Raw genomic sequence first — 27,627 nt, forward strand, 5'->3', positions numbered from 1 at the left:
CAAAATGCGCCTTGCTACTTTCAGTAACCCTTAATGTCAGAGCGAAAACCATACGGTACTGCCAAATTCATAATGACGACATATTTTTTGTTGTTGTGAATACATAATTTTATCTGTGAAATGCCACATTTTCATAATAATTGCGAATGATACAGGAAATGAAGTAAATACAGATCTTTTCGAAGTCAAAAGTCGGTAATGTCCGACTAATTCGTGTTAAAATAGGCTCAATCGTCTTACAGATACTTAATGCTTTATTAAGATAGTCTGCCGTCGTGATGTTTCTGTAGTAAGCCGAATTTAATTTGTATTAGTACAGTGAATATTTTAATTGGATTTTCCATTAGTTTATTAAACGCAACAGTAATCATCAAAGAGAAATTAATCAGCAAAAGAATTTTCTTTCACGATATCTAAAACGATCTGACAATGCTAAAGTTGTTTACAAATTCTACGCCAGTAGAAACCTACTGGTTCCCACGATATCATTATACCAGAGAAGTTTTAAGAGTATTTTCGTCTAGAAATGAACTGCGTTGACGGTTGATCGATCAAGAGCGGGAAAGGTAAAACTTTACGAATATATGACGAGAGGGACAAGTGCTTGAGAGAGGACTTCTCTATCAATACAAGTGCCTAAGAGACGTCTTTAATTTCAATCTCCTGGATAGTTTTGTTTCTCAAATCAAGAAGTGCGTTATCATGCAGTAGCACATGTGATGTTGCTCGATTTTCTTACGCTACGACCGAAAGGTGTCTCAGTTGTTGGCAACAAATTCCAGCTGTGTTGCACACAGCCCTTGAGGCAGAATTGGTAGCCCAAAACACACTTTTGGAGCTATCAGATGTAAAATATTATGTTCACACTACTCTTTCCTCGAGTTTATGTCTTTTGGAGGGGCTCAGTCTTTCATTTCTTCTTAGGAAGTTAACGATAAAGGCATCACAACACGTCACCAGTAACAGTACTGCATACGAATGCTCAGTGAGCGACCTGATGACGTTTAATAATAGTCACTCCGTTGATTTTTGTTGTTTCGAATTAGAGCATGCAGTACTCCTACACCAGACTTCTGTACTTTGCCTGTTGAATGCAAATGTCGCATGATGGTAAAATGGTAATCTATCACATATATCAGTAGTCGAGACTTCCTTAATGTGGAAAATCATTCATGCCAGAACGATCTTTGTTGAAACAAGATTATCTTTTTCTGGCGTATTTTTCCCAAAAGCACTCGCTCCACACACAATTCAAATCTTTCTAGCTGCCTCCTCTGCATTCACCCCTCTGTTATACCAAAAGTAAACGTTGTGTTGCAGATGTTACACCTATTTCCACTTGCGACTCAATTTTACAATGCTTAACTGTAGTTCATGATTTTCAAGTTTGCAAAATCCATTCCTTAACTGCCAGATAATAACTAGAACTTCAAATTCGAAAATGACAGATGAGACATACGCTGATAGCGTCGCGACGCGTTCACCTGGGCGGCGCCGGATTTCAGGCGGCGGGTGGCGTCTGGCCGGTGGCCGGTAGCCGCTGCAGCGCGAGGAAACTCTCGAGCGTAAGCTGTTATGATCGCGGCGCAGCCACGAGCTGTCCTGCGGAATTGTTTCTGGAATACTTGTTATTGCTGGTGGGTAGAATGTTAAGCGAATTATCTTCGATATTCGGTCAGACTCATAACTTTAGACCGACTGTGGTAAAAAAAAAAAAAATACAGTTGGACGCGAACAGGCGACTATATAAGTTTAGAACCCACGACACTTGCCACTAGACCACGGGCCCACATCGTCCAACAACGTCTCGGAAGTAGATAACACTTCCTCCTGACACTTCCGCATCTTACAGTGTTGCCAGATTGTGCAGATTGCCGGACTTGGAGTTGTCAGGGGCGGTCAGTTTTATTGGCCACCTTAAGTGAATGACTCGGACTTAGTCTCTGTGGCGGCCGGCAGCGGTCAGTTTTATTGTCTAAGACTGTACCTGAGTCCACAAAGCCCAACGAGCAATTACTTGAGACTGTGACAAACTAGTTGCCAATACATTAGCCACATGAGAATGTGGAAGCCGGGTAAGCTTTGCTGTCCATCATTCTACAAAGAAGGCTCACACATTCCTTGCCACAGGGGCCCACAAGGTGACTTGCCAAAACAGGTCACGGAGAGTTGCCTGTAACCGCAGCAAAACTCTGTATTATGAAACACCCCTGATGTAACAGTCTGTATCCAGTTTTGTCCTCAATGGTAAAAAAAAAACCATAAGACTTGAAATTTGTTCACCATGCTGCATAACAACACAGGCTTTCATACTGCAGACACAACAGCAGTGTCTAATGCACATAGAGGCAGCATCATAGGACACAGTACGGTGGGGCTTTTCCAGAACCACTGCATTTTACCACTCAGCGAGACAGCAACAGCGTTTGTATGTTCGGTGCAGTCTTGAGGAGTTTGGGGTTTATGGATGCAGGGCAAAGTCACAAATGCAACCAGTCTATCATGCAGCACAGATCCACACACTGTGCACTGCTCCAGCACCCATCAAACATTGTGGATCTGGTGTTGGAAGCCACGGAAGTTGAATGCGCATCGGAAAGTATGGACCTGGATTCCATATAGGGGTCTCTGTGCTCTGGCACATGCCTGTGCCATGAACCTCGCTGTGAGAGTGCATCACTCCCCGTACCATGTGAAGTCCACAGCCAATCCCCGTACCATGTGAAGTCCACAGCCAAACACCTTTCCCACGATCATGTATTTAGGTGATCGCGCAGCACTAGCCTGACAGTCTGGTATCGGCATAATTCGAGTGTGCATCAAGCCATACTGTGTTTCAGTTCCATTTGTTGAGATACATACTGTTGTTTGGAGTGTTCCTGTGTTGTTGTTTGTCTTGCCATATCTGTCGTCCCCTACTTGTTCATCTGCCCTATCTACCTCCAGGGGCTCCTCTGCCTGGCGGCTTCCTGTCTCCATTCTCCACCGTGCACTGCTCACCAGTCACTCGCAGTTGTAACAGTGGATGAAACTGTAGGCCCTTTTACAGTCAGACAACACTGTAGACATATTCTGTTGTACTCATACTGCATGGTTCAGTACATCCTTATCACTGGCCAAAACCCTTATTTACACAATGGTTCTACTCTTGCATCATTATCATAGCAGCATGCCCTATACGAGCTGAAATGTCATGGTATACCATACCAATTTTCTGGAGACCAATCATTCTGTTCATTCAAATGCAATCAAACATTTGTAACACTTCCACTGAGTCTGACAAGGCCTACTGGCCTTTATATTTTCACTTGGTTGGAGAGTTCCTCACTGCACTGGCCTAACACGCAATACATTTTTGATTAACACAATCCATCATACAAAATGATCAACACTGAAATATGTGGAGTGTACACTATGTCATGCATAGCACAACAGCCTTTTACCATCCCTGATTTTCAGTTGAGCTAACTGAATCCCCCAATAGTGAAGATGTTCTGAAAGCTATCTTTGACCAGTGGATGAAACAAAGGATGGAAAAATAGTTTTATATTAACGAATCTCTGCTTGCCTAGGCAAAGACAATACTCTAGTAGTTGCTAACGTTAACAGAGTTATTTGTCTTGAAAAGTTTGTTTTAACAGTAAGAGGCTCACTGACATACTTCCCTGGCGTATCCTCAATTACCTTCAACTTATCTAGTACGGAGCCAACTGGAAGTCAAACTTACGGAGAAATCAACATAGGTGTAAAATAGTTACTAGCAATAAAGTAATTAAGTACATAAAGTAAACAACTATAACATCTCACCTCTTGATTTAAATATCTGCCATAGATAGTTTGCGCAACCTCCATACGCTTTTCATCAGATTCCAACTCGTATCTTTCCTAGAACAAATGCGTCTATTACAGTATGATATTTTACTTTGTAAAACTGGCTAAAGTAAAAGTGTTACTATAAGTAAAGATCAGATCCAAGAGTAGTGGGAAAAGGAGAGCAAAAGGCAGGTACAGCACACATCTGTACTGCTGATGAATAAAAGTTTGATAACTGAATTACATTCATTATTTTCGTTGTTGAGTACCCACTACTCAATAGTGATATCAGTCAATGATTGAGTTTGCTTATACTATTCTATATATTACATCCCTAATTTATTATCACCTAATTATTATGTTTGTTTATAAACTATCAATTATCATGAAGTATATGTACATAAAAATGTAACTGTTTATTTGTTCAAAAACTTTTACCTCTGCATTTTGACACAATGTTGCATTAAGACTGCCTTGAGAGAGGGGCGAAGAATAGCTGGACAGAGTGGTGCAAGGAAATGGATATGGAACACGGAAAGGAGGAGATAAACAAAGGGGGGAGGAGGAGCTGGAAAGAGGGGGCAGAGGGACAAGATGGACAGACAAAGGGGAAGGATGTGATGGACTGGGAGATGGTGGAGGAACAGGGAAGGAGGAGACGGGGAGAGGGGGCAGGGATAGACGGGGCAGGGCGAGGGGGGAGAGAGGGATGAGAGGGGGGAGATAGGGGAGGGGGAGAGAGGGAGAGGGGGGAGAGGGGGCAAGACAGAGAGGGGGAGAGTGGGGAGAAGGGGAGAGGGGGGAGAGTGGGGAGAAGGGGAGAGGGGGGAGAGTGGGGAGAGGGGGAGAGGGGGGAGAGGGGGGAGAAGGGGAGAGTGGGGAGAAGGGGGCAGGGGGAGAAGGGGGCAGGGGGAGAAGGGGGCAGGGGGAGACAGAGGGGGGAGTGGGGACCATGACGGAGTGGTGTGTGGGGGGAGGGAGAGCACCGGGTGGGACGGAGGAGGACCTGGGTGGAGGAGAAGGGGGGCGGGCGTAGGCGAGCGAGCCAGAGGCAGGGTGGCGAGCCAGAGGCAGGGTGGCGAGCCAGAGGGAGGGTGGCGAGCCAGAGGGAGGGGGCAAGCCAGAGGTAGGGGGCTAGTCAGAGGGGGACAGAGGGAGAGGGAGGGGGCGAGCCAGTGGGGGACAGAGGGAGGGAGGTGGACAGAGGGAGAGGGAGGGAGATGAGAGGGTGGGAGGGCGATGGAGGGGGACAGGGGAGGGAGGGGGCAGTGGGGAACAGGGGAGGGTGGGAGGGTGGGAGGGGGCAGTGGGGGAAAGGGGAGGGTGGGAGGGGGCAGTGGGGGAAAGGGGAGGGTGGGAGGGAGGGAGGGGGCAGCGGGGGACAGGGGAGGGTGGGAGGGGGCAGTGGGGGAAAGGGGAGGGTGGGAGGGAGGGAGGGGGCAGCGGGGGACAGGGGAGGGTGGGAGGGCGTGGGGGAGGGCGTCGGGGGGTTGTTAGCGGGGGGGGGGGGTCTGGGGGAAGGAGTGGAGAGACGGAGAGTGGAGGGCAGCGCGGGAGGGAGTGGGGGCGGCAGCGGGGTAGGGAGTGGGGGGGGGGCAGCGGGGGTCAGTGTGTGTGGGGCAGTGTGTGGGGGGCAGCGGGGGTCAGTGTGTGTGGGGCAGTGTGTGTGGGGCAGTGTGTGCGGGGTGGCGGGGGGGGGGGGCAGCGCGGAGTGGGGGCGCGGCAGCGGGGAGTGGGGGCGCGGCAGCGGGGAGTGGGGGCGCGGCAGCGGGGAGTGGGGGCGCGGCAGCGGGGAGTGGGGGCGCGGCAGCGGGGAGTGGGGGCGCGGCAGCGGGGAGTGGGGGCGCGGCAGCGGGGAGTGGGGGCGCGGCAGCGGGGAGTGGGGGCGCGGCAGCGGAGAGGCGTGGCAGGGGTTAGTGGGGCGGTGGCAGTGGAGAGTGGGGGGATGGCAGCGGAGAGTGGGGGGGGTGCCAGCGGAGAGTGGGGGTGTGGCAGCGGAGAGTGGGGGGTGGCAGCGGAGAGTGGGGGGTGGCAGCTGAGAGTGGGGGGTGGCAGCGGAGAGTGGGGGGGTGGCAGCGGAGAGTGGGGGGTGGCAGCGGAGAGTGGGGGGGTGGCAGCGGAGAGTGGGGGGTGGCAGCGGAGAGTGGGGGGGTGGCAGCGGAGAGTGGGGGGGTGGCAGCGGGTGGTGGGGGTGGCAGCGGGGATGCGAGGGGGACGGCGGGGATGCGAGGGGGACGGCGGGGATGCGAGGGGGACGGCGGGGATGCGAGGGGGACGGCGGGGATGCGAGGGGGACGGCGGGGATGCGAGGGGGACGGCGGGGATGCGAGGGGGACGGCGGGGATGCGAGGGGGACGGCGGGTATGCGAGGGGGACGGCGGGTATGCGAGGGGGACAGCGGGGATGCGAGGGGGACGGCGGGGATGCGAGGGGGACGGCGGGGATGCGAGGGGGACGGCGGGGATGCGAGGGGGACGGCGGGGATGCGAGGGGGACGGCGGGGATGCGAGGGGGACGGCGGGGATGCGAGGGGGACGGCGGGGATGCGAGGGGGACGGCGGGGATGCGAGGGGGACGGCGGGGATGCGAGGGGGACGGCGGGGATGCGAGGGGGACGGCGGGGATGCGAGGGGGACGGCGGGGATGCGAGGGGGACGGCGGGGATGCGAGGGGGACGGCGGGGATGCGAGGGGGACGGCGGGGATGCGAGGGGGACGGCGGGGAGTGGGGGCAGTGGGGATGGGTGGGTGACGGCGGGGAGGGGGAGTGAGGGGGACAGTGGTGGGAGGGGGAGGGAGGGGGAAAGTGGTGGGAGGGGGAGGGAGGGGGACAGTGGTGGGAGGGGGAGGGAGTGGGACAGTGGTGGGACGGGGAGGGAGGGGGACAGTGGTGGGAGGAGGGGGACAGTGGTTGGATGGGGAGGGAGGGAGGGGGACAGTGGTTGGAGGGGGAGGGAGGGAGGGGGACAGTGGTTGGAGGGGGAGGGAGGGTGCGGGACAGTGGGAGAGGGAGGGAGACAGTGGGGGAGGGAGGGAAGGAAGGAGGGAGGGAGGGAGGGAGACCAAGAGATGAATATAGCAGCAGATTCATAAAGAAGTATGTTGCAGTAGTTATTTGGAGATAAAGAGACTTGGTAGAGTCACATGGAGAGTTCTGTCAAACCAGTCTTCAGACTGAATTCTACAACAACGATATAAATGACTAACTCAACTGCCATAAACACACATAAATTAATATTTTTGACATTTTACAATAAATGTTTTGATTTTAAAAATTACATGGCAGAAATTGCTTCAAGCAGAATGAGTGTCTTGTCAATGTAACTGTTGAATCCAGATGCAGATATTTGAATCTGACAGTCGAAGATAGAAAGTATTTGTTAAAGAGATTTGCCACAAAACACACATTGTTTACTCTTAAATTCATTTTCTCTTCATTTGTAATTCTATGTTGTTCTCATTCACTAAGATATGTTGTTGATTCTAAATGACATTTCTTAAGTATGTTTTGTAATTCAGGGTGTTCGCACCATGAACCACCGAGCACTGGCGACTGCAACATGTCCATCTGGCAAGCAGTAGTCTACCCGGCGTGTAGCCCTATTGGACCGCATATTGATTTTCTACTTCATTTCCTTTGTGCCTCTGTCACACATCAGAATACTGTCAGCATGGTTATTAATGGATTTGGCACGTTTAGTGTAAGAGGTTGGCAGATAACTTCCTTTTGTCATCCCATTTATCCCCACCCCCAGATGAAATGTGTGTACCCCAACTGTCTATGTATAGTGTTATTCATGTGAAAATGGGTGAAAGTTTTTTAAATGTCTCTGAATCATGTAACTGAGGCGGAACTTTGGTACCAGTAGGGTACTGAAGTAGTAGGATATGGGAAAGCACCTACAAACCACATCCAGGCTGACTGGCACGCCTCCCCGACTCAGATGCTTTAACAGGCATGGCTATCTGAGCAGCTTTCTATCTATAGTCTGTTATCATTACAGTTATGTCCAGCCACATGTTATGTGATTTATTTACAGTATATTATGTTACTTCATCAGAGTTTTGAGTCCTTCCATGTCAACTCAATCAGAGGTTCTCGCTTCACCATGCCCAATTTACCGTAACTGCAGACAAAACTCACAGGAATTTCTGTAAAGTTGTAGCTCAAGGTATGCTGTACTTTTGGTACTGGGTCATCAACTTGTAGGTCACTTAGCCAATGAACCTATTATTGCAAATAAATCATCAAGTCTGACAACTCTTTATAAGTTGACTATTTTAGTGAGAAACCTGCAAATTTGTTTCTACTAACTTTTGGTGCTAAGCTCTAATATAGAATGGATGAGGTCAATGAGATAGCACATTTTTCACAACTGGCTACTACACATGCATCATCCTAGTTTCTACCACTGACTTCTCCAACATGAAACATTTTTATGTCACGATATTTGATTTGTTTATCAAGAAAGTTCTTGTTGGACCACAAGATAAACATTAACCTTCAAACTTGTTTAGTTATTGTGATATATTATCAGGATTGAATTCAGTCATCAGTTGCAAATATATTTTATTATGCTTCACTGGTTTTGACCAATTGTCATTTTCAGAAGCCTAAAAAATTTGGGATATTACAAACTGTAAGACCTTGGGTATACATTTATGTTAAGCATAAAAAGTATATTACATTAACTCAGTGTTGGTTTACCAGATGTCAATATCTTCTTCATAGCATAATGCCATGGTATGTTCAGAAATTTACAGATTGTATGTGATTATATTAAACAACAGCAATTCTGTGTCTTCACCTCACCTGTCAGAGAAAAATGAGCTTCGTCTGTCTATAGGATGGTCCAGGGCCAGCCCTCGTAAACTCTAATCCTTAAGAGAAAGTGGAGATTGAAGTCATCATGTTGTCATGCATCCTGTGGTGCAAGCTGCTGTACAATATGGATCATATACGGATACCATTTGAGAATGGTTCGAAGAACTTTCTGTACAGTGGACCACAGGATGTTCAACTGTCATGACACAGCCTGTGCACTGCCTGACGATTGGGAATTGCGCGCAGCGTTGTCTGCCACAGCATCAGCGATTTCATCAACCACATCTGGTGCAGTCAGTCATTGGCCTCTTCCCAGAGTGATGCTCAGTTCTCCAATTGATTCAAACTACTTCATCATGTTCCACACAGCAGGTGGAGAAAGAGAAGCCTTCCATAATCCTTTCAGCCATTGATATTCTTGAAGTGCAGCTGCAACATTACTGCTGTTTTGATAATTGAGCTTCACCAATAATGCCCTGCTCCTTTTTGTCCAAGCTCATGTTGACATGGCAACAAGTGCACTGTGGCTGATCAAGTGTGAGACACTATGAATCACAATGACCGATCACGGCAACTGGCGGCCATAGTTGTAACTGGGCAGTGGCACTGTGATGCATTGAAATCATGTACCCCATATTCTGGACATTAATGCTACCGAGTTTGGTACTCATACAGTAATTAGTTTCCATATTATAAGACATAATAGGGAAAGTTTAATTATAACCACCCAGTACTTAGCTTCAAAGGTAAGCAACTCCCTCCCAGGAAACATGTATTCATTCTGTTGGCCATGTAGAAAAGATGGCATATTATCACCAACATTCCCGTTCCATCAACTTTGATAGGATGTCAATACAAGTTCCCTAAGCAAACTGTAATACTGAAGAAAAATCGAGCAAACTTTATCTAATACTGAAGAAAATCCAAAGTCCAGTCAGCAGTAAAGAGCAGATTAGGCTTGGAAACTTGATACGATGACAGTTACAACCAGTTTCTTTAAATTTATAGCAGCAAAGCTACCACAGACCAATGCAAGTTTCCCATTTATATGGCCTTACACTGATTCTCATGGATCCATTTACATCAAATTCATGTTTATCACAACAAAGTTGCATACTTCTGGAGTTAAATATTATCCGTTAAACAAAAGATACCAACAAACAAAAACAAATGCCTAGGAGATAAAAATCTGCCCTTTCTAATGTAACTAGTTAGAGAAAAATTTATTGATCACCATTTTGAGCTCTTTGATCCTGAACATTGGTCAAATTTGATACCCAGTCTAGATCCCGATATTTAAATAACTAAACAAGCTTGGAGGTTAATATTTATCATGTCGTCTAACATAACCCCCTTTCATTAAAAAAACATTGTGGTGTAAAAATGTTTTAGGCTGCAGATATCAATGGTTCAAACTGGGGTGGTGTGCAAGTGGTATTTCCCCCCGTCCTGGGCCAGCAATTGTGGAAAATGTGCTACCTCATTGATGTTGCCTGTGTTATATTTAAACTTAGCACCAAAAGTTGAGCAGATACGCTATTTTGTAGTTTTCTTACTGAAAAAGTCAACTTACAAAGAGTTGTCAAGTTTGGTGACTTACAATAATACAGTTATCAGCTGCGTACCTCCAAGCTGATGGCCCTGGTGCCAAGGTACATAACATCCTGAGCCAAAGCTTCACAGAACTTCCTTTGAGATACACCTGCAGCTACGACAAAAATTAAAAAAAAAATTGGAAATGGTCGGGTGGGGATCATTTCTAAAACTGGCTGATTCATTGTGGAATGATCCTTTTGATACCGGGATTCAGGACCTGCACTACCTACTAAATGAACTGAACATTTAACTCTCCATTTTTATTTACACCAGATTCTGTACTTAGGAAAATGGAATCAGGAGATTGAGTAACAAAATTGTTTTCTGCTCAAAGAAAGCTATCACAGAAGCACAAATTTGTTATGATGATGCAATGTTGCACACATGCAGAAGAGTGTTACACAGAAATGTTGCTGTCATCAAATCTAAAGGTCAATATTTTGTTCTAAACAACTTGTTTTTGTCATTACAAGGATAAACACAGAAGAAAAGTTGCAGCTTCACAATCCAACACTGAAAAGCTTTCTAAATCTTCTGGCAACATGGAGTCTGGTAAGAAATATTTCTTCACTTGTGAATATAAAAAAAATGTAATTACACAGGTTGAAGTTTTCTGTTAAAGATGCCCTGTTACGATCTTACTTGCTTAGTAATGGTTAAACACAATGGTCAGTATCATTATGCACAAAATGTTGACTACCTGCATATGACCCACTTACCCACCACTGTCCATGTGCACCCAGCACATGAGCTGTTGCCCCATCCAGCCTATAGGCAGTTACTCAAACTGTAACAACCAGCTGCAATTGATAAAGCTCAGTACCTACTCTGGAAAATCCAGGATGGAATAATGATAATAGAGTACAATCCCACTTCCACGTCTGCAGAATCAATGTTTTCCCACTGTTTAAGACATTTTGTATCACTCCCATCAAATTTCCTATGTTCGCAATGTTATTCGCGGCCATTTTTACATTAACATACCAGTAATTTTCCTGCAATTTATGTTTTATGAAACTATGTTAGTGGAGGAAAAAACTGGCATTATTGACATAAAATGACGCAAGCACTGTGTTAGCCTCCAAGTTTACATATGTTACATGGTTAACTTGCACGACACCTGAGTGCTCTACTCACTCAGCAGATCTGAATCGGTAAAAGTCAGAACAAATCGTGATCTGTATCCTGCCACCAACCACTACTTGGCGTGGTGGCTGATGGGAGTAACAGTTTCGATAGAAGTTGGAAGAATGAGCAACTTTTGAGGAACATTCACTTGTTTCATGTTGATACCAGCTTTATCTTCCAGTACTGTGTGCTACAATACGTAGTATCCTTACTTTATTGTAGAATCATTTTGGCATTAACTTCGCCCTGTGATAATGATCATTTGCAGAGAACATCCACTTCCCAGTATTTGTAACTTGCTAATACACATAAGTTTCCTTTATTATAATAGAGGGAAACATTCCACGTGGGAAAAATATATCTAAAAACAAAGATGATGTGACTTACCAAACGAAAGCGCTGGCAGGTCGATAGACACACAAACAAACACAAACATACACACAAAATTCAAGCTTTCACAACAAACTGTTGCCTCATCAGGAAAGAGGGAAGGAGAGGGAAAGACGAAAGGATGTGGGTTTTAACGGAGAGGGTAAGGAGTCATTCCAATCCCGGGAGCGGAAAGACTTACCTTAGGGGGAAAAAAGGACGGGTATACACCTCTCTCTCTCTCTCTCTCTCTCTCTCTCTCTCTCTCTCTCTCTCTCTCTCGCGCGCGCCCACACACACACACACACACACACGCACACACACACACAGATACAAGCAGACATATTTAAAGACAAAGAGTTTGGGCAGAGATGTCAGTCGAGGCGGAAGTACAGAGGCAAAGATGTTGTTGAATGACAGGTGAGGTATGAGTGGCAACTTGAAATTAGCGGAGATTGAGGCCTGGTGGGTAACGGGAAGAGAGGATATATTGAAGAGCAAGTTCCCATCTCCGGAGTTTGGATAGGTTGATGTTGGTGGGAAGTATCCAGATAACCCGGACGGTGTAACACTGTGCCAAGATGTGCTGGCCGTGCACCAAGGCATGTTTAGCCACAGGGTGATCCTCATTACCAACAAACACTGTCTGCCTGTGTCCATTCATGTGAATGGACAGTTTGTTGCTGGTCATTCCCACATAGAATGCATCACAGTGTAGGCAGGTCAGTTGGTAAATCACGTGGGTGCTTTCACACGTGGCTCTGCCTTTGATCGTGTACACCTTCCGGGTTACAGGACTGGAGTAGGTGGTGGTGGTGGGAAGGTGCATGGGACAGGTGTTACACCGGGGGCGGTTACAAGGGTAGGAGCCAGAGGGTAGAGAAGGTGGTTTGGGGATTTCATAGGGATGAACTAACAGGTTACGAAGGTTAGGTGGACGGCGGAAAGACACTCTTGGTGGAGTGGGGAGGATTTCATGAAGGATGGATCTCATTTCAGGGCAGGATTTGAGGAAGTCGTATCCCTGCTGGAGAGCCACATTCAGAGTCTGGTCCAGTCCCGGAAAGTATCCTGTCACAAGTAGGGCACTTTTGTGATTCTTCTGTGGGAGGTGCTGGGTTTGAGGGGATGAGGAAGTGACTCTGGTTATTTGCTTCTGTACCAGGTCGGGAGGGTAGTTACGGGATGCGAAAGCTGTTTTCAGGTTGTTGGTGTAATGGTTCAGGGATTCCAGACTGGAGCAGATTCGTTTGCCACGAAGACCTAGGCTGTAGGGAAGGGGCCGTTTGATGTGGAATAGGTAGCAGCTGTCATAATGGAGGTACTGTTGCTTGTTGGTGGGTTTGATGTGGACGGACGAGTGAAGCTGGCCATTGGACAGATGGAGGTCAACGTCAAGGAAAGTGGCATGGGATTTGGAGTAGGACCAAGTGAATCTGATGGAACCAAAGGAGTTGAGGTTGGAGAGGAAATTCTGGAGTTCTTCTTCACTGTGAGTCCAGATCATGAAGATGTCATCAATAAATCTGTACCAAACTTTGGGTTGGCAGGCCTGGGTAACCCAGAAGGCTTCCTCTAGGTGACCCATGAATAGGTTGGCATACGAGGGGCCATCCTGGTACCCATGGCTGTTCCCTATAATTGTTGGTATGTCTGGCCTTCAAAAGTGAAGAAGTTGTGGGTCAGGATGAAGCTGGCTAAGGTAATGAGGAAAGAGGTTTTAGGGAGGGTGGCAGGTGATCGGCGTGAAAGGAAATGCTCCATCGCAGCGAGGCCCTGGACGTGCGGAATATTTGTGTATAAGGAAGTGGCATCAATGGTTACAAGGATGGTTTCCGGGGGTAACAGATTGGGTAAGGAGTCCAGGCGTTCGAGAAAGTGGTTGGTGTCTTTGATGAAGGATGGGAGACTGCATGTAATTAGTTGAAGGTGTTGATCTACCTAGGCAGAGATACGTTCTGTGGGGGCTTGGTAACCAGCTACAATGGGGCGGCCGGGATGATTGGGTTTGAGAATTTTAGGAAGAAGGTAGAAGGTAGGGGTGCGGGGTGTCGGTGGGGTCAGGAGGTTGATGGAGTCAGGTGAAAGGTTTTGCAGGGGGCCTAAGGTTCTGAGGATTCCTTGAAGCTCCCAATCTGTTACCCCCGGAAACCATCCTTGTAACCATTGATACCACTTCCTTATACACAAATATTCCGCACGTCCAGGGCCTCGCTGCGATGGAGCATTTCCTTTCACGCCGATCACCTGCCACCCTACCTAAAACCTCTTTCCTCATTACCTTAGCCAGCTTCATCCTGACCCACAACTTCTTCACTTTTGAAGGCCAGACATACCAACAATTATAGGGAACAGCCATGGGTACCAGGATGGCCCCTCGTATGCCAACCTATTCATGGGTCGCCTAGAGGAAGCCTTCTGGGTTACCCAGGCCTGCCAACCCAAAGTTTGGTACAGATTTATTGATGACATCTTCATGATCTGGACTCACAGTGAAGAAGAACTCCAGAATTTCCTCTCCAACCTCAACTCCTTTGGTTCCATCAGATTCACTTGGTCCTACTCCAAATCCCATGCCACTTTCCTTGACGTTGACCTCCATCTGTCCAATGGCCAGCTTCACTCGTCCGTCCACATCAAACCCACCAACAAGCAACAGTACCTCCATTATGACAGCTGCTACCTATTCCACATCAAACGGCCCCTTCCCTACAGCCTAGGTCTTCGTGGCAAACGAATCTGCTCCAGTCTGGAATCCCTGAACCATTACACCAACAACCTGAAAACAGCTTTCGCATCCCGTAACTACCCTCCCGACCTGGTACAGAAGCAAATAACCAGAGTCACTTCCTCATCCCCTCAAACCCAGCACCTCCCACAGAAGAATCACAAAAGTGCCCTACTTGTGACAGGATACTTTCCGGGACTGGACCAGACTCTGAATGTGGCTCTCCAGCAGGGATACGACTTCCTCAAATCCTGCCCTGAAATGAGATCCATCCTTCATGAAATCCTCCCCACTCCACCAAGAGTGTCTTTCCGCCGTCCACCTAACCTTCGTAACCTGTTAGTTCATCCCTATGAAATCCCCAAACCACCTTCCCTACCCTCTGGCTCCTACCCTTGTAACCGCCCCCGGTGTAAAACCTGTCCCATGCACCTTCCCACCACCACCTACTCCAGTCCTGTAACCCGGAAGGTGTACACGATCAAAGGCAGAGCCACGTGTGAAAGCACCCACGTGATTTACCAACTGACCTGCCTACACTGTGATGCATTCTATGTGGGAATGACCAGCAACAAACTGTCCATTCGCATGAATGGACACAGGCAGACAGTGTTTGTTGGTAATGAGGATCACCCTGTGGCTAAACATGCCTTGGTGCACGGCCAGCACATCTTGGCACAGTGTTACACCGTCCGGGTTATCTGGATACTTCCCACCAACACCAACCTATCCGAACTCAGGAGATGGGAACTTGCTCTTCAATATATCCTCTCTTCCCGTTACCCACCAGGCCTCAATCTCCGCTAATTTCAAGTTGCCGCCACTCATACCTCACCTGTCATTCAACATCTTTGCCTCTGCACTTCCGCCTCGACTGACATCTCTGCCCAAACTCTTTGTCTTTAAATATGTCTGCTTGTATCTGTATATGTGTGGATGGATATGTGTGTGTGTGTGTGTGTGTGTGTGTGTGTGTGTGTGTGTGCGTGCGTGCGTGCGCGCGAGAGAGAGTGTATACCCGTCCTTTTTTCCCCCTAAGGTAAGTCTTTCCGCTCCCGGGATTGGAATGACTCCTTACCCTCTCCCTTAAAACCCACATCCTTTCGTCTTTCCCTCTCCTTCCCTCTTTCCTGATGAGGCAACAGTTTGTTGTGAAAGCTTGAATTTTGTGTGTATGTTTGTGTTTGTTTGTGTGTCTATCGACCTGCCAGCGTTTTCGTTTGGTAAGTCACATCATCTTTGTTTTTAGATATAAGTTTCCTTTATGGTTCGTATATGCAGTGTACATAGTGTCGTTTTCTAGCTAAGGTTGACAATGATGACAAGCCTGTTCCTACAACCAAAATGAGTCGATTTCAATTGTCAAGCTACTCTCAACAACTGCCTCACGAAGAGTTTGTGTGTATCCTGCAGTGTTTTCATAGCCTTGTGTTAAGTGATCGAAGTGTGTCTTTAGTTGTTTCTTTCTGTCACAGTTTTAAAATAGAAAAAGCTGGTATTGCCAAGAAAGACAGGAAAACCCTTTCTTTGGAAGAAAAGGTGAAAATTATGGATAGAGTTGAAGCTCACCGTGGAACATGTGTTGCATTAGCACAGAGTATAGGAATACCCATATCTATGTTGAACACTACTGTGAAAAACAGAAACTCTATTTTGGAAAATGCAAACAACAGTGGGACAAATTCCAAAAAAAATGAAATATGCCCGCTTTTCAAAATATGCAGAGCTAGAAGAAATTATGAAGAACTGGTTTCAGGTACCTCATGCATCGAACATTCCAATTTCTTACAGCATTTAATGAGTGGATAGATATATTTAAAAAGCAGTATAATGTATTGTATAAAACTGTATGTGGTGAAGAAAACAGTTTGGACATAAAATCTGTTACTGAAAGGCAGAATGGCAGGTTACAGGAACTTTTGAAACAATATAAACTGAAGGATATATTCAACACTGACAAAACAGGTCTCTTTTCCTGCATATTGCCAAACAAAATGCTTGCCTCGAAAGGCAAATACTGCAATGGAGGCAAACACAGTAAAGTTCACCCGACATGCAGAAGGTTCCAAAAAAATTAAATCATTCATGATTGGCTAGTCTGAAAAACCATGGTGTTTTAAAAATATAAAAGCACTAACAACAAACTGAAGTGAAAACAAAAAAGTGTGGATGGTGTCAGAATTATTCAACAAGCAATTACATTGCCCTGATGCAAGAATGGGCCCTCACAGCAGAAAAATTCTCTTGTTAGAGGGCAGTGGCCCTGCGCACCCAGAAATATAACTATGTAATGAGCAATTAGAGTTTCTACCACCAAACCTCACAAGCAAATTACACCTCTGGATTTGGGTATTATCCATGCCTTCAAAACACACCACAGGATGGTGGTTGTGCAGAAGTCATTAACTCTGATGAAGGCTGGGAAAGACCCAGCTTCCTTTAAAGTGTAATTCTAGATGTTTTGCATTACATTGCGAAGGCATGGACAGAAGTTACAGCGGCCACCATCTCAAATTGCTTCCGTAAAACGGGATTCATTGAAACCAACGAAGGAAATTGATGTGATGCACCAGACCTGAGTATTAATGACAATGGTGAAAAACTGCTTGCATGATCCTGGGAAAAGCAGCAGCTGCAGTATACAGTTCATGATTTCGTACACATTGATGACAATGTTGTCACTGTGGAAAGTGTTTCTGTTGATGACATGATCGACTTTCACACATAAGAAGACGCTGAAAGTGCGGACAGTGACACTGACAGTAATACTGATGAGGATAATGAGGTTCCCTCAATTACAGTTGTTAATGCACCAGTGAAAACAATTAAAAATATATTTCAACTGCAGATGTTGATGGCAAAGCCATTGTGTTTAGGAACTCTAAAACATCACTGGAAAAATTAATCAGGAAAAACAACCCATAATTCTGGATTTTTTTGCTAAAAAGTAGTAACTACTGAGCCCATTTGTGCACGTTGCATTTATAGACCATCCACATTAAAGGTCAGTATAACAAATAAAAATGGCTTATTAATGTTTTGTAAATGTGTGCTTAAAATACTTAAGTGTCGTTGTCATCTTGGCTGTGGATACAGACCGATACCGATCTCTATCATAACCCCAATGTCTACACTGATTTGAAAGTGGTCGTGTGTGTGTGTTTATCTAATTCAGAAGAAGGCCTTTTTGACCACAAGCTTACTTGTTTTACTATCTTTTTGTTGTGCCTATCTGCAACTCAACACCTCCATTATATGGTGAGTACCGATCTACCCTTTTTATAAAATTGAGTACCTACTATGATACACAAGTAATAGCACCTGTTTATTTATCCAGATACATCATTAGATGGTGATTAGAGGGTAAACAGTATGTGAAATGTAGTACACAGAGTTGCCAACTCTGGCAGCAACAATGCCTCTAGTCCAGCTGGGCGTCTAGTCAAACTGAGCTTGGATGACAGACACAAGTACATCATTCCATGCTGCTTCAACTCTATGCCATAGTTCACAAATTGTAGTGGCTGGCAAATGGTGGCGTCTTATGTCTCTCAGCAACCAATGAGAGATATGTTTTCAATTGGTGACAGATCTGTCTAACACCTGTCTAACACCCTCTATTTCAAACTGAGGCAGAATAGCATGGACAACATGTGGCCTTTCATTATCTTGTTGAATGACAATATTACAGAGACTCCTGAGATGGGGCACGGCCATCAGCCTTAACATATCAGAAATTACTAGCTACGCAAACTAGTGATTGCGTTGTGTACCATATATTTACACCAGATGCTGAGCCTGTATGACAATGATGAATGCAAATTGTCAACGTTCATTCTCCTTTGAGGCTCCACACACAGATACATCCACTGTACTGCTGTATGTCTGTGTTGTCATTCAGCACACAAAATATCTGTCCTCCCAGGAACTAGTTGACTGGGGTCCTTGAGATCCTGCATGCCTTTAGTATGCTCTTTCTGAACCTATCGACTACATATTCGCATGTCAGTTGCCACATCAATGAGTTGGTAGTTAAAATTTTAATGTCCGCCAGTGTATTTCCTAGAGCACAAAACTACAGAACAATTTACTACCAAAAACGAATAGATTTAAGACACTGTAACACTTATTTGCCAAAAGGCAAGAGAGGCTGCTACAGAAACTAAGCTGCAATTTTTAGGTACACCAGTATGTAATAAACATTATAAATTACCCAACAGTTGCATAAATTTTCTGAAAAATTGCTTCTGTGGCTCTGATTTACAACACATTACGAACTAATAACTGACAAAAATTGTTTATACTCACAACAGCATCAAGAAAAGCATTGTAATGGTGGTATTGTTGCTTCTCATTTTCACAGAACTGCCGAAAGAGTAATCGACCAATTGGTTGATGATCTACAACGTAAGAATAGCGTGCATCTGTAACACAAGGTAATTCATAATGAATGGGAGCCAAACTGACCAACTTAATAGTTATAAAACCATAAGACAAACATCAGATACACTGAAAGACACTTTGAAAACTGTGGCTATGCAATGCACAAAAAAATACAGCACACACAATAACTTTTCAGAAGCTGCAGTTCTTGTTATAAAATGAAATGAAAACAACAAAGTAAAAGTTATAAATAGGAAATCTTAGTTATTATTTGTGACAGGCATGAAACAGATGGTGGCAAAAACACATACTTAATTGTAAATTTAACAGTACAAAAATAGCCAGTGGAAATAAGACAGAACTGACATCCTGTAGAATACTAATACAAATAAAATGCAACTTAAGATTTTCAGTTTTTACTGGGAACACACAGAAAAGATATTAATTTATAAATTTAATAAACCTGGATACAAAACGTTCTGCACAAGGAATACACACACATGAAGTATATACGCACTGTGCAGTAACTATAGTCTGATCCAAAAATGATGGCAGTTCACGCAGGCGCATGTGTGTGCTCTGTGCTTGACATATACTGCAAAATATGTCTCTTGCTTACTTGTGCAGAGTTTGTCACTTACACCACCACCGCCAACTGTGACAACTCACAACAAATGGAATAAAAATTCACTAAGTAACCTGCTACGATCACATTTAATGCTCGCATTGGCTACAACATTCACAGCAGAGTGTTGAGAACACTACTGTATGCTCATTGATTGTCGGAGAATGGATGACGTAGATGGGCAGAACGAGTCCAAACTCTACCGCCATGATTCGTGACTCCAACTATAAAGAGGTGGAAAGATGTGTGGAATTTTCATAAGTGGTCCCTATAGCTGAATGTTTAATGTCAGTAGTTCTATGCAAAGTGTTCCAGGTTCAACTCCAGGTTAAGTTGTCTTTTGATCCTTATTTGGCAATGTGAAAAATGTTTTGTTTGAGTTGGAAACTAGGTGTCTCCAAAACCCTTATAAGTGTCTACACTATACAACATGAAATTCAATTCTCATTCAAAGCAACTTGCAGTTAATCTTCCACAGTAGCTGAAACAAAGTTTTGATTATAAATCAAAGAGGGTGATTTCTGACTGCAATATGGAAAATCTGATGGGAGCCTAGAAAAATAGAGGCAGCAATTTCTGCTGATAGCTACCTATGTGGAATGGATTTTGTATGAAGAGCCTGCTTTCTACAGGTATAGGAATAACATTGGTGATTTTAGAATTTCTTGTTATAGTCTCCATGCCATTGTTCACCACCACCACCACCACCACCACCACCACCACCAGTGTGCTCACAGCGAAATTTATTAGGAAACTGTTAACTGTTTATACTCAAGAAACTTCAAACGGTGTTTTTTTCTTTTTCTTTAACGAAACATAGGCCTTATGAATTGATGGCATTCACAGTGAATGAAAACTCTTCAAGCCACTTTAGCTATTTTGTAGTCCTTTATTGGGAACACTATAGGTTTCATACCATATGGTTCCACGTCAGCCGGAACACGCATGTATTATAGGAATACTTTTATTATTTTATGCTTTTATGAAGACATGTCTGCAAACAACCCTCAGTAAGTAATGTAACTTTCTCTTTTATGGCACCTGTCATTGGTTTACCATTATGGTTTGCCACATATACTGCAAGTGATTCCTTACCAAAGGTTCATTCATTTTCATAATTTTCCATCACAGGGAACTTCATGGTTTATGGTTCAAACTTGGGATAAACGTTTGCCAATATTAGCTTCTACAACAATGCCCCCAATTACCAGTCTTCACTGTGAATCCAATCAATTCATAAGACCTTTTTTTAGTGAAAAACCAGGTTGAAGATGTTAAATATTAACAATATAATTTTTTAGCTGCTGCTGTCTTATGTACAAAATAAACTGTTTAGTTGAAATAACTCTCCACAGCCACCACTACGAGAAAATTACCTCTTCCACTATTATGTTCCGGTGTGCTTATGACCTCGCTGTTTAGTGCCCTAACCCATAAATCATCATCATCATCATCATCATCATCATCATCATCATCCCTACTATGCTCTGTTTCTAATCACAAAAAAGTACTGTGCTGTAATCAGATTGGCTGCTCGATAACCATATCCTAGTTTTCCATTCAAAAATGATAAAAAAAGAGGGATCTTCATAAGAAACTTTTCATTCATAAGCCAAGTCTCAGCCTACTTGTGATTGTATCATTGTTCTCGTAAGGGACAGAAATTTGAAAACATTACATGCTGGACACAATACGGAGTTTCTGAGCACTCTGTGATGTTGGCTAAGACAATACTGAGAATGTGGAGAATCCAGTGGGCATCCACAAACTGTTACAATATCTAAAGTAATGAATTTTGACACAATGGCAAAAATCTATTTATAAAATAGTGCAATTTAAATACAGTACTCCCTTTCCCAGTAAAGTGGGTATGTCTTGACAATCACTCTGGGACGCCCAGCTATAAATATTGACTAGAATAGGCATTTTCAGAAGAAAATATCGATCTTAAGTGGCATAATTTCCTCAGTAAGGCCAGTGTGACAACTATATTCTCAGAGAATAATCTGTTCTCAGTAGACCATTCTCTGACACACACAAACAATGGAACGGTGGTATGCATTATTAAGTGGCACAAAATTTGAAGTTCTGTACCCAAGTGAGAGCCCAAAATGTTTTAGTAACAATGGTGATAATTTGTCAATTTTGCATTTTCTACAATTGAAAGAAACTAACATAACACAAATATTCGCCAAAGATGGGTCCAAACCAAACATTGCAACAGCAAAGCCACGTTCCAGTCAGTCAAGTAATGTACTGAAGTATCAAGACGCACTAGCCATTTCACAATCATGTATGTCTTGCTACTGTTCCACACAGACATCAACTCATTACAAGTGCCTTTCCCACAACTAGTCCAAAAAATAATATGGTAATCTAGTCCAATGAATCTTATGACGCCAGCTTTCTTTTTTGTTTTAGAGGCTGTTCCTCTCATTCTGATTCACAAGATGTAAAGCACACAATTATAATATTTAATGTGATGGGCTGCTGCACGACATGGTGAATAGTTAAAAATCTTCAATCAACTTTGCTGCAATCACTTACAACAGAAAGGTAGCATGGGGTGTACTGAAAACTCTAACCCACTTTCCCTACTCTCTGCAATATCAAAAATAATTTAATCAATCATGAAAGATAGGCTAATGAGTTAGATGAATAAGTACCATATTTTAATGAAGCACAGGTTGGTTTCCAAAGTAGAAGAAGTACAGAACTAGCCATTACACAGTTAATAAAACTGGTCCTTGAAGCCCATGACAAGAGTGGCTGTTTTACAAGCGTATTCTTAGACTTGTTCAAGGCTTCTGCCACTGTTGACCACAAAATATTACAAAATAAGCTAGTAGTGCTACGTGTAAGAGGAATAGCCAACAAGTGGTTGCACCCGTACTTGAGAAACGAGGGTGCAGAAGGAAGAGAGCTTTCATACATCTGCTGAAAGTAATTTTTTACTAAAACAATTGTCAAACGAGAAACACAAACATAGATGGCCCCTCTCAATAGTGTATGGGGCATCCAATTCTTTCCTTAATATATACCAGTGATGTTACAGATAATGAAAATATTTTGAAAAGTATAGGTTGTACTTGCCACATAGCAGAGATGTCCAATCTCAAACAGGCACAACAAGAAGACTGTAAAACAACTGAGCTTTCACCCAAAAGGCCTTCTTCCAAATTAGACAACACACACACACACACACACACACACACACACACACAGAGTCTCTAAAGGGACCAACCGAATGAGGCAGTGTAGTTGTTAAGACACTGACCCCATATTCAGGAGGATGAAGTTTTCTCTGTGCAGCCACCCTGATTTAGGTTTTCTGGTTTTTTCCTAAACCACTTCAGGAAAATGCTAGGATGGTTCCTTCATCAAGGCCACAGCTGACAACGTGTCCCCTTACTTACACTCTCTCTCTCTCTCTCTCTCTCTCTCTCTCTCTCTCTCTCTGTCTCTATCTCTGTGTGTGTGTGTGTGTGTGTGTGTGTGTGTGTGTTTTATAGCTACTGAAAAGATGTTCCTTATAAAATACCGAAAACACTTTCCTTTTGTTTATTTATGTATTTATTTATAATTAGTACTTATTATTACAACTGTAGTCTTACCTATTTTGTTTTTCAAATCAATGCACTGTGATATGTGAGGAAACTGAAGAATTTTTCTCCATTTCTTACTTTTTCCTTTGTTACTATCTGCACCCCCTGAAAAAGGTTGATTTCTATTGAAATAAAAATACATATATTTTTGATTAAGTAAAAAATTCACAAACTAGCAATAACAAAAAAAATGTTTAACTGCACCATTGATTGTACTGCTAACAACTACTAACAAGGGAACCCCCCCATCGCACCCCCCTCAAATTTAGTTATAAGTTGGCATAGTGGATAGGCCTTGAAAAACTGAATACAGATCAATCGAGAAAACAGGAAGTTGTGTGGAACTATGAAAAAAATAAGCAAAATATACAAACTGAGTAGTCCATGCGCAAGATAGGCAACATCAAGGGTAATGTAAGCACAGCAGTGTTGTGGTCCCGTGGTTAGCGTGAGCAGCTACGGAACGACAGGTCCTTGGTTCAAGTCTTCCCTCGAGTGAAAAGTTTAATTTTTTATCTAATCAACTTCGCTCTCCAAAATTCCAGGACATGTTCAGATTTGCTTGGACATATGCAGGATTTGACGGTCTACACACTGAAAATTTTGAAAACGTTAAAAACATGTTTTGACAGAGCACGGGGAAAACTGTGCGACTGTGGAACTAATTGCATTCATTTGTTGCAGTTTATGTGACAAACTCTTATGTTTTCATCACTTTTTTGGGAGTGATTATCACATCTACAAGAAAACCTAAATTGGGCAACGTAGAAGAATCTTTTTACCCATTTGCCAAGTGTACAAGTTAGGTGGGTTGACAACATATTCTTGTCATGTGACGCACATGCCGTCACCAGTATCGTATAGAATATATCAGACGTGATTTCCTGTGGAGGAATCGGTTGACCTACGACCTTGCGATCAAATGTCTTCGGTTCCCATTGGAGATGCATGTCCTTTCGTCTACTAATCACACGGTTTTGCGGTGCGGTCGCAAAACACAGACACTAAACAGAGACGTCAATTAATGAACGGACAGATCGTTTAACTTTGCGAAAATAAAGAAAGTAAACTTTTCACTCGAGGGAGCACTTGAACCTAGGACCTCTCGTTCCGCAGCTGCTCACGCTAACCACGGGACCATGGCGTTCCTGAGCGCACATTACCCTTGATGTTGCCTATCTTGCGCATGGACTACTCAGTTTGTATATTCTGCTTATTTTTTTCATAGTTCCACACAACTTTTTCCTGTTTTCTCGATTGATCTGTGTTCAGTTTTTCAAGGCCTATCCACTGAGCCAACTTATAACTAAATCTGAGGGGGGTGCGATGGGGAGGTTCCCTTGTAAGAACATTAAGTTGAAATCATCAGCCTTGAGTTTCAAACTCTGTTTCTACTTTTAAGCATGGTGCATTTTGATCCCTAAGATGCTTAACATATTATTTCATGATTATCTGTACTTGGCACTACCCACTTGTCTGCTTCCACCAGGGAATAATTTAAGTGGTTCCCCCCCCCCCCCCCCCCCACCCCCAACACAAATTTTCTATATTTACAACACAAATTTTCTATACTTCAAGTCTACACACTTGCTATAAAAAGTGTGTTTACAAGCAACCAGTATTTAAAATACTAACCTATTGAAGGGTGTAAATTATCTACACTTTAAATCCATGTAAGTGATAACAGAAGCATCAAACAGATAATGACATAAGACTATGTTAAAAACTTTTATATGACCCTCCAGGACTTGAAACCTATTATACTTTAAATAAAAACTAAGTTTGTAACTGAACGCTGATGATCTTTCCTTTATGGTCTACAAATGTAAATCAGTCACGACTCCAACGTGGATAAAATTAACAGTTACTTTCTTGCACATGAAAGAAAGACAGATACTGCAATGATGAAATTATCAGAAAGGAAATAGCATACAAAAATTGTGGGCAGACTTATCAATTAACACATGGTGAGAGGTACATTTAAAGATCAACCAGTTTCACCCATTTTTTATCTTACATTCTTCTTCTAAATTTTGTACAACACACATACTCACCCTCCACGGGCATATCAACATTAACTTTTCACAAATTGTTGGCAAGATAGACATACCAGCACTTCTGGCAGGGGACATAGCTGATGTGGCATTATGTAAGGAACGAGGAGGCTACAACATAAAGAGAAAAGAAAAGAAAGGGTGGGACTGGGGGTGGAGGGGGGGAGAAGAGAGCAAATGGTGTGGTCAAGGATGCACCTCCAAGCGCCTGTGGTTGCCTGTCATGATGACACTTATAACTCGTGTCAATGAGAGATAAAAGAAAGCAAAAATTAATAAATACATACATACACATATATAATAGTTAATGCCCATGCACCAATCAGCTAGACCTATAAAACAGAGAAGAAACAGATAAATATTGGGAAAAATTCCAAAGAAACACACTATAACACTGCTATGGGATTTTAATGCACAACTAAACAGAGAGAGAGAGAGAGAGAGAGAGAGAGAGAGAGAGAGAGAAACTGGGAACATTGTAGGGGTAGGGAACTACCCAGCTCACAGAAGGCCAAATAAGAATGGTGAAAAAATAACAGAACTCTGCATAGTACTGAAATTAAAAGCTTTTAAGCGTCTCCCGGAAAACAAATCTCTCCAGACTCCAGTTTGGGTGAATTTCAAATGGATCATGCTGCAATATCCAGAGATTCCTTCCAAAAAAACCAGAGTGTTAAGGTAATAGGAAATGCCAAGTTAGATTCTGATCACTATCTACCAAAAATCAAAGTGGAATTACAAAAGAGGAATACCAAGAGACAAGTCAAATCAAGGCCTCATGAATAAGACACAGAAAATCTCAGACAAGGAAGAAACGTTAGCTATAAACTTGAAACAAAAAATCCAGAAAATTGGGAGCAACGAAAACAATCTCTTATTCAAATACCAACAGAAACAACTGTCTTGATCAATATCTAATCATAAGCATGTATGGAGGAATCTGGAACGTGGTGAAGCAGTCAAAATAACAAAGTAAATGGCAAAAATGGAATAAGAATGCAGAAAAGATTCCTTGAAACTTTGAAAGAAACAGCTAAATTGATTAGGAATACTAAGAGACTTTATGATAAAAACCAATTAAAACATACAGACTACTACTTCAATACAAACAATACTAGAAAATTTTATACAACTTTCTTTTGAGAATCAAGAGATACCAGAAGACTGCTTTGATCCACTCACTGTACAAAGGAGGTGATAAAACCCACATTAACTACAGAGGCATTTCTCTTCTATCGGTTATCTATAAAATATTATCAAAAATCAAACAATGGAAAATCCGGAATAGAATGTAACAATATTATGAGAAGGAAAGTTGCTGTTCACCATATAGCTGAGATATATGTGCCTATCTGCAACTCAGCAGCTCCACTATATGGTGAGTAGCAACTTTCCTTCTCTTAATTTTGTTAAATCTTATCAAAAGCATTATTAGTTAGGGCAGAATAAAAACTCAACCCTCAAATTGATAAATATCTATGTGGTTTCAGCAAGCTGATTTGCAAACATCTTTCCACCCAGCGACTTATCATTTGCCGCCCCCCCCCCCCCCCCCAATTTTCCCTCGCACGTTTTACCCCTTGTGAGTTTTAGGTACTAATAGTGACATGTAATTTACATAAATTCTCCATTTTGGCATCCCTCTCAACCTCGCTCCCCAAGGGGTCATTAGTAATAACTGTTGCACAGAAATCCTACTACAGCTGTGGTGCCTCTGTCACCTGTGTCAGCTTCACACCCCAAGCAGTTGTTTATGTCATTAGGGCCTTAAACCAGCCCTGGGTCTTGGAAAAAAACAGATCATGTTGAGAGCATATTTTCAACTTGCGGTCCACAATAATGAATCTAAACCAAGAACTAAAATTTTGCAATCACTTTTGCTGACTTCAAGAAAACCTATAAGGCAGTGGATAGGAAATTAAATGTATCAAATTCTCAATGGACTGGGCTTAGATAGAAGTTTTGAGATGAAAACGTCAGGGAGATTTAATTGTGTTCTAGGAAAAGTCATAAGAGAATGGAGAACACTCACTCAATGAGGGAATTAGATTATGTTACAAATGGGCAACCTACCACAGACTGAAAAAATTACAGACATTATTATTCTATGACCATACCCAAAGGATGAATCACAGATTGACAAAAAGACTTATTTCAGATTCCAAAATGTTTCCATAAGAAAACTGGAGTCACTTGACCAGAAGAGAGAAACATCAAGAAATTGTGAGAGGAAGCCATAGTCCATAATGGCTCATATGTAAAACAAGGAGAAGAAAATAAAAACACAAACTTGGGCAAAATCTCATTGTTCTATATCAACAAAAAAATATACATATTAATAATCCACAAAACTGATTATCATTTTCTAGGTCATCAGCAAAAATTACGTACATAACACAGTTTCCCTTATGTACTGGCAAGCAACTCCAATCTGACAGGTAAAATCAGCATCACAATGTACTTAGCTGTCCATCATATTTTTCAGGCATATGTTCCATGAGT

The 27,627-nt window shown here is 43.3% G+C and overlaps 1 protein-coding gene across 3 annotated transcripts in view; it reads right to left on the minus strand.

The window, feature by feature from the left end:
• LOC126252857 (G protein-coupled receptor kinase 2) overlaps positions 1-27,627 on the minus strand; it is a 208,947-nt gene that overhangs the window by 128,631 nt on the left and 52,689 nt on the right. For 2 of the 3 annotated variants that reach the window (XR_007545863.1, XM_049953810.1), the window contains exons 2-4: positions 23,081-23,176; positions 18,767-18,882; positions 3,808-3,885 (exon numbers count right to left, since the gene is read on the minus strand). Coding sequence is in view for 2 of the 3 variants with exons in the window: in XM_049953810.1 (XP_049809767.1) it covers positions 3,808-3,885; positions 18,767-18,882; positions 23,081-23,176 (290 nt within the window). In the remaining variant the exon portion in view is untranslated. Of the gene's footprint in view, positions 1-3,807; positions 3,886-18,766; positions 18,883-23,080; positions 23,177-27,627 lie in introns of those variants that run through there. The other variant, XM_049953811.1, reaches the window with a different exon arrangement.

This window comes from Schistocerca nitens, chromosome 4 (genome assembly GCF_023898315.1).
Source record: "Schistocerca nitens isolate TAMUIC-IGC-003100 chromosome 4, iqSchNite1.1, whole genome shotgun sequence".
NCBI classification, from domain to species: domain Eukaryota; kingdom Metazoa; phylum Arthropoda; class Insecta; order Orthoptera; family Acrididae; genus Schistocerca; species Schistocerca nitens.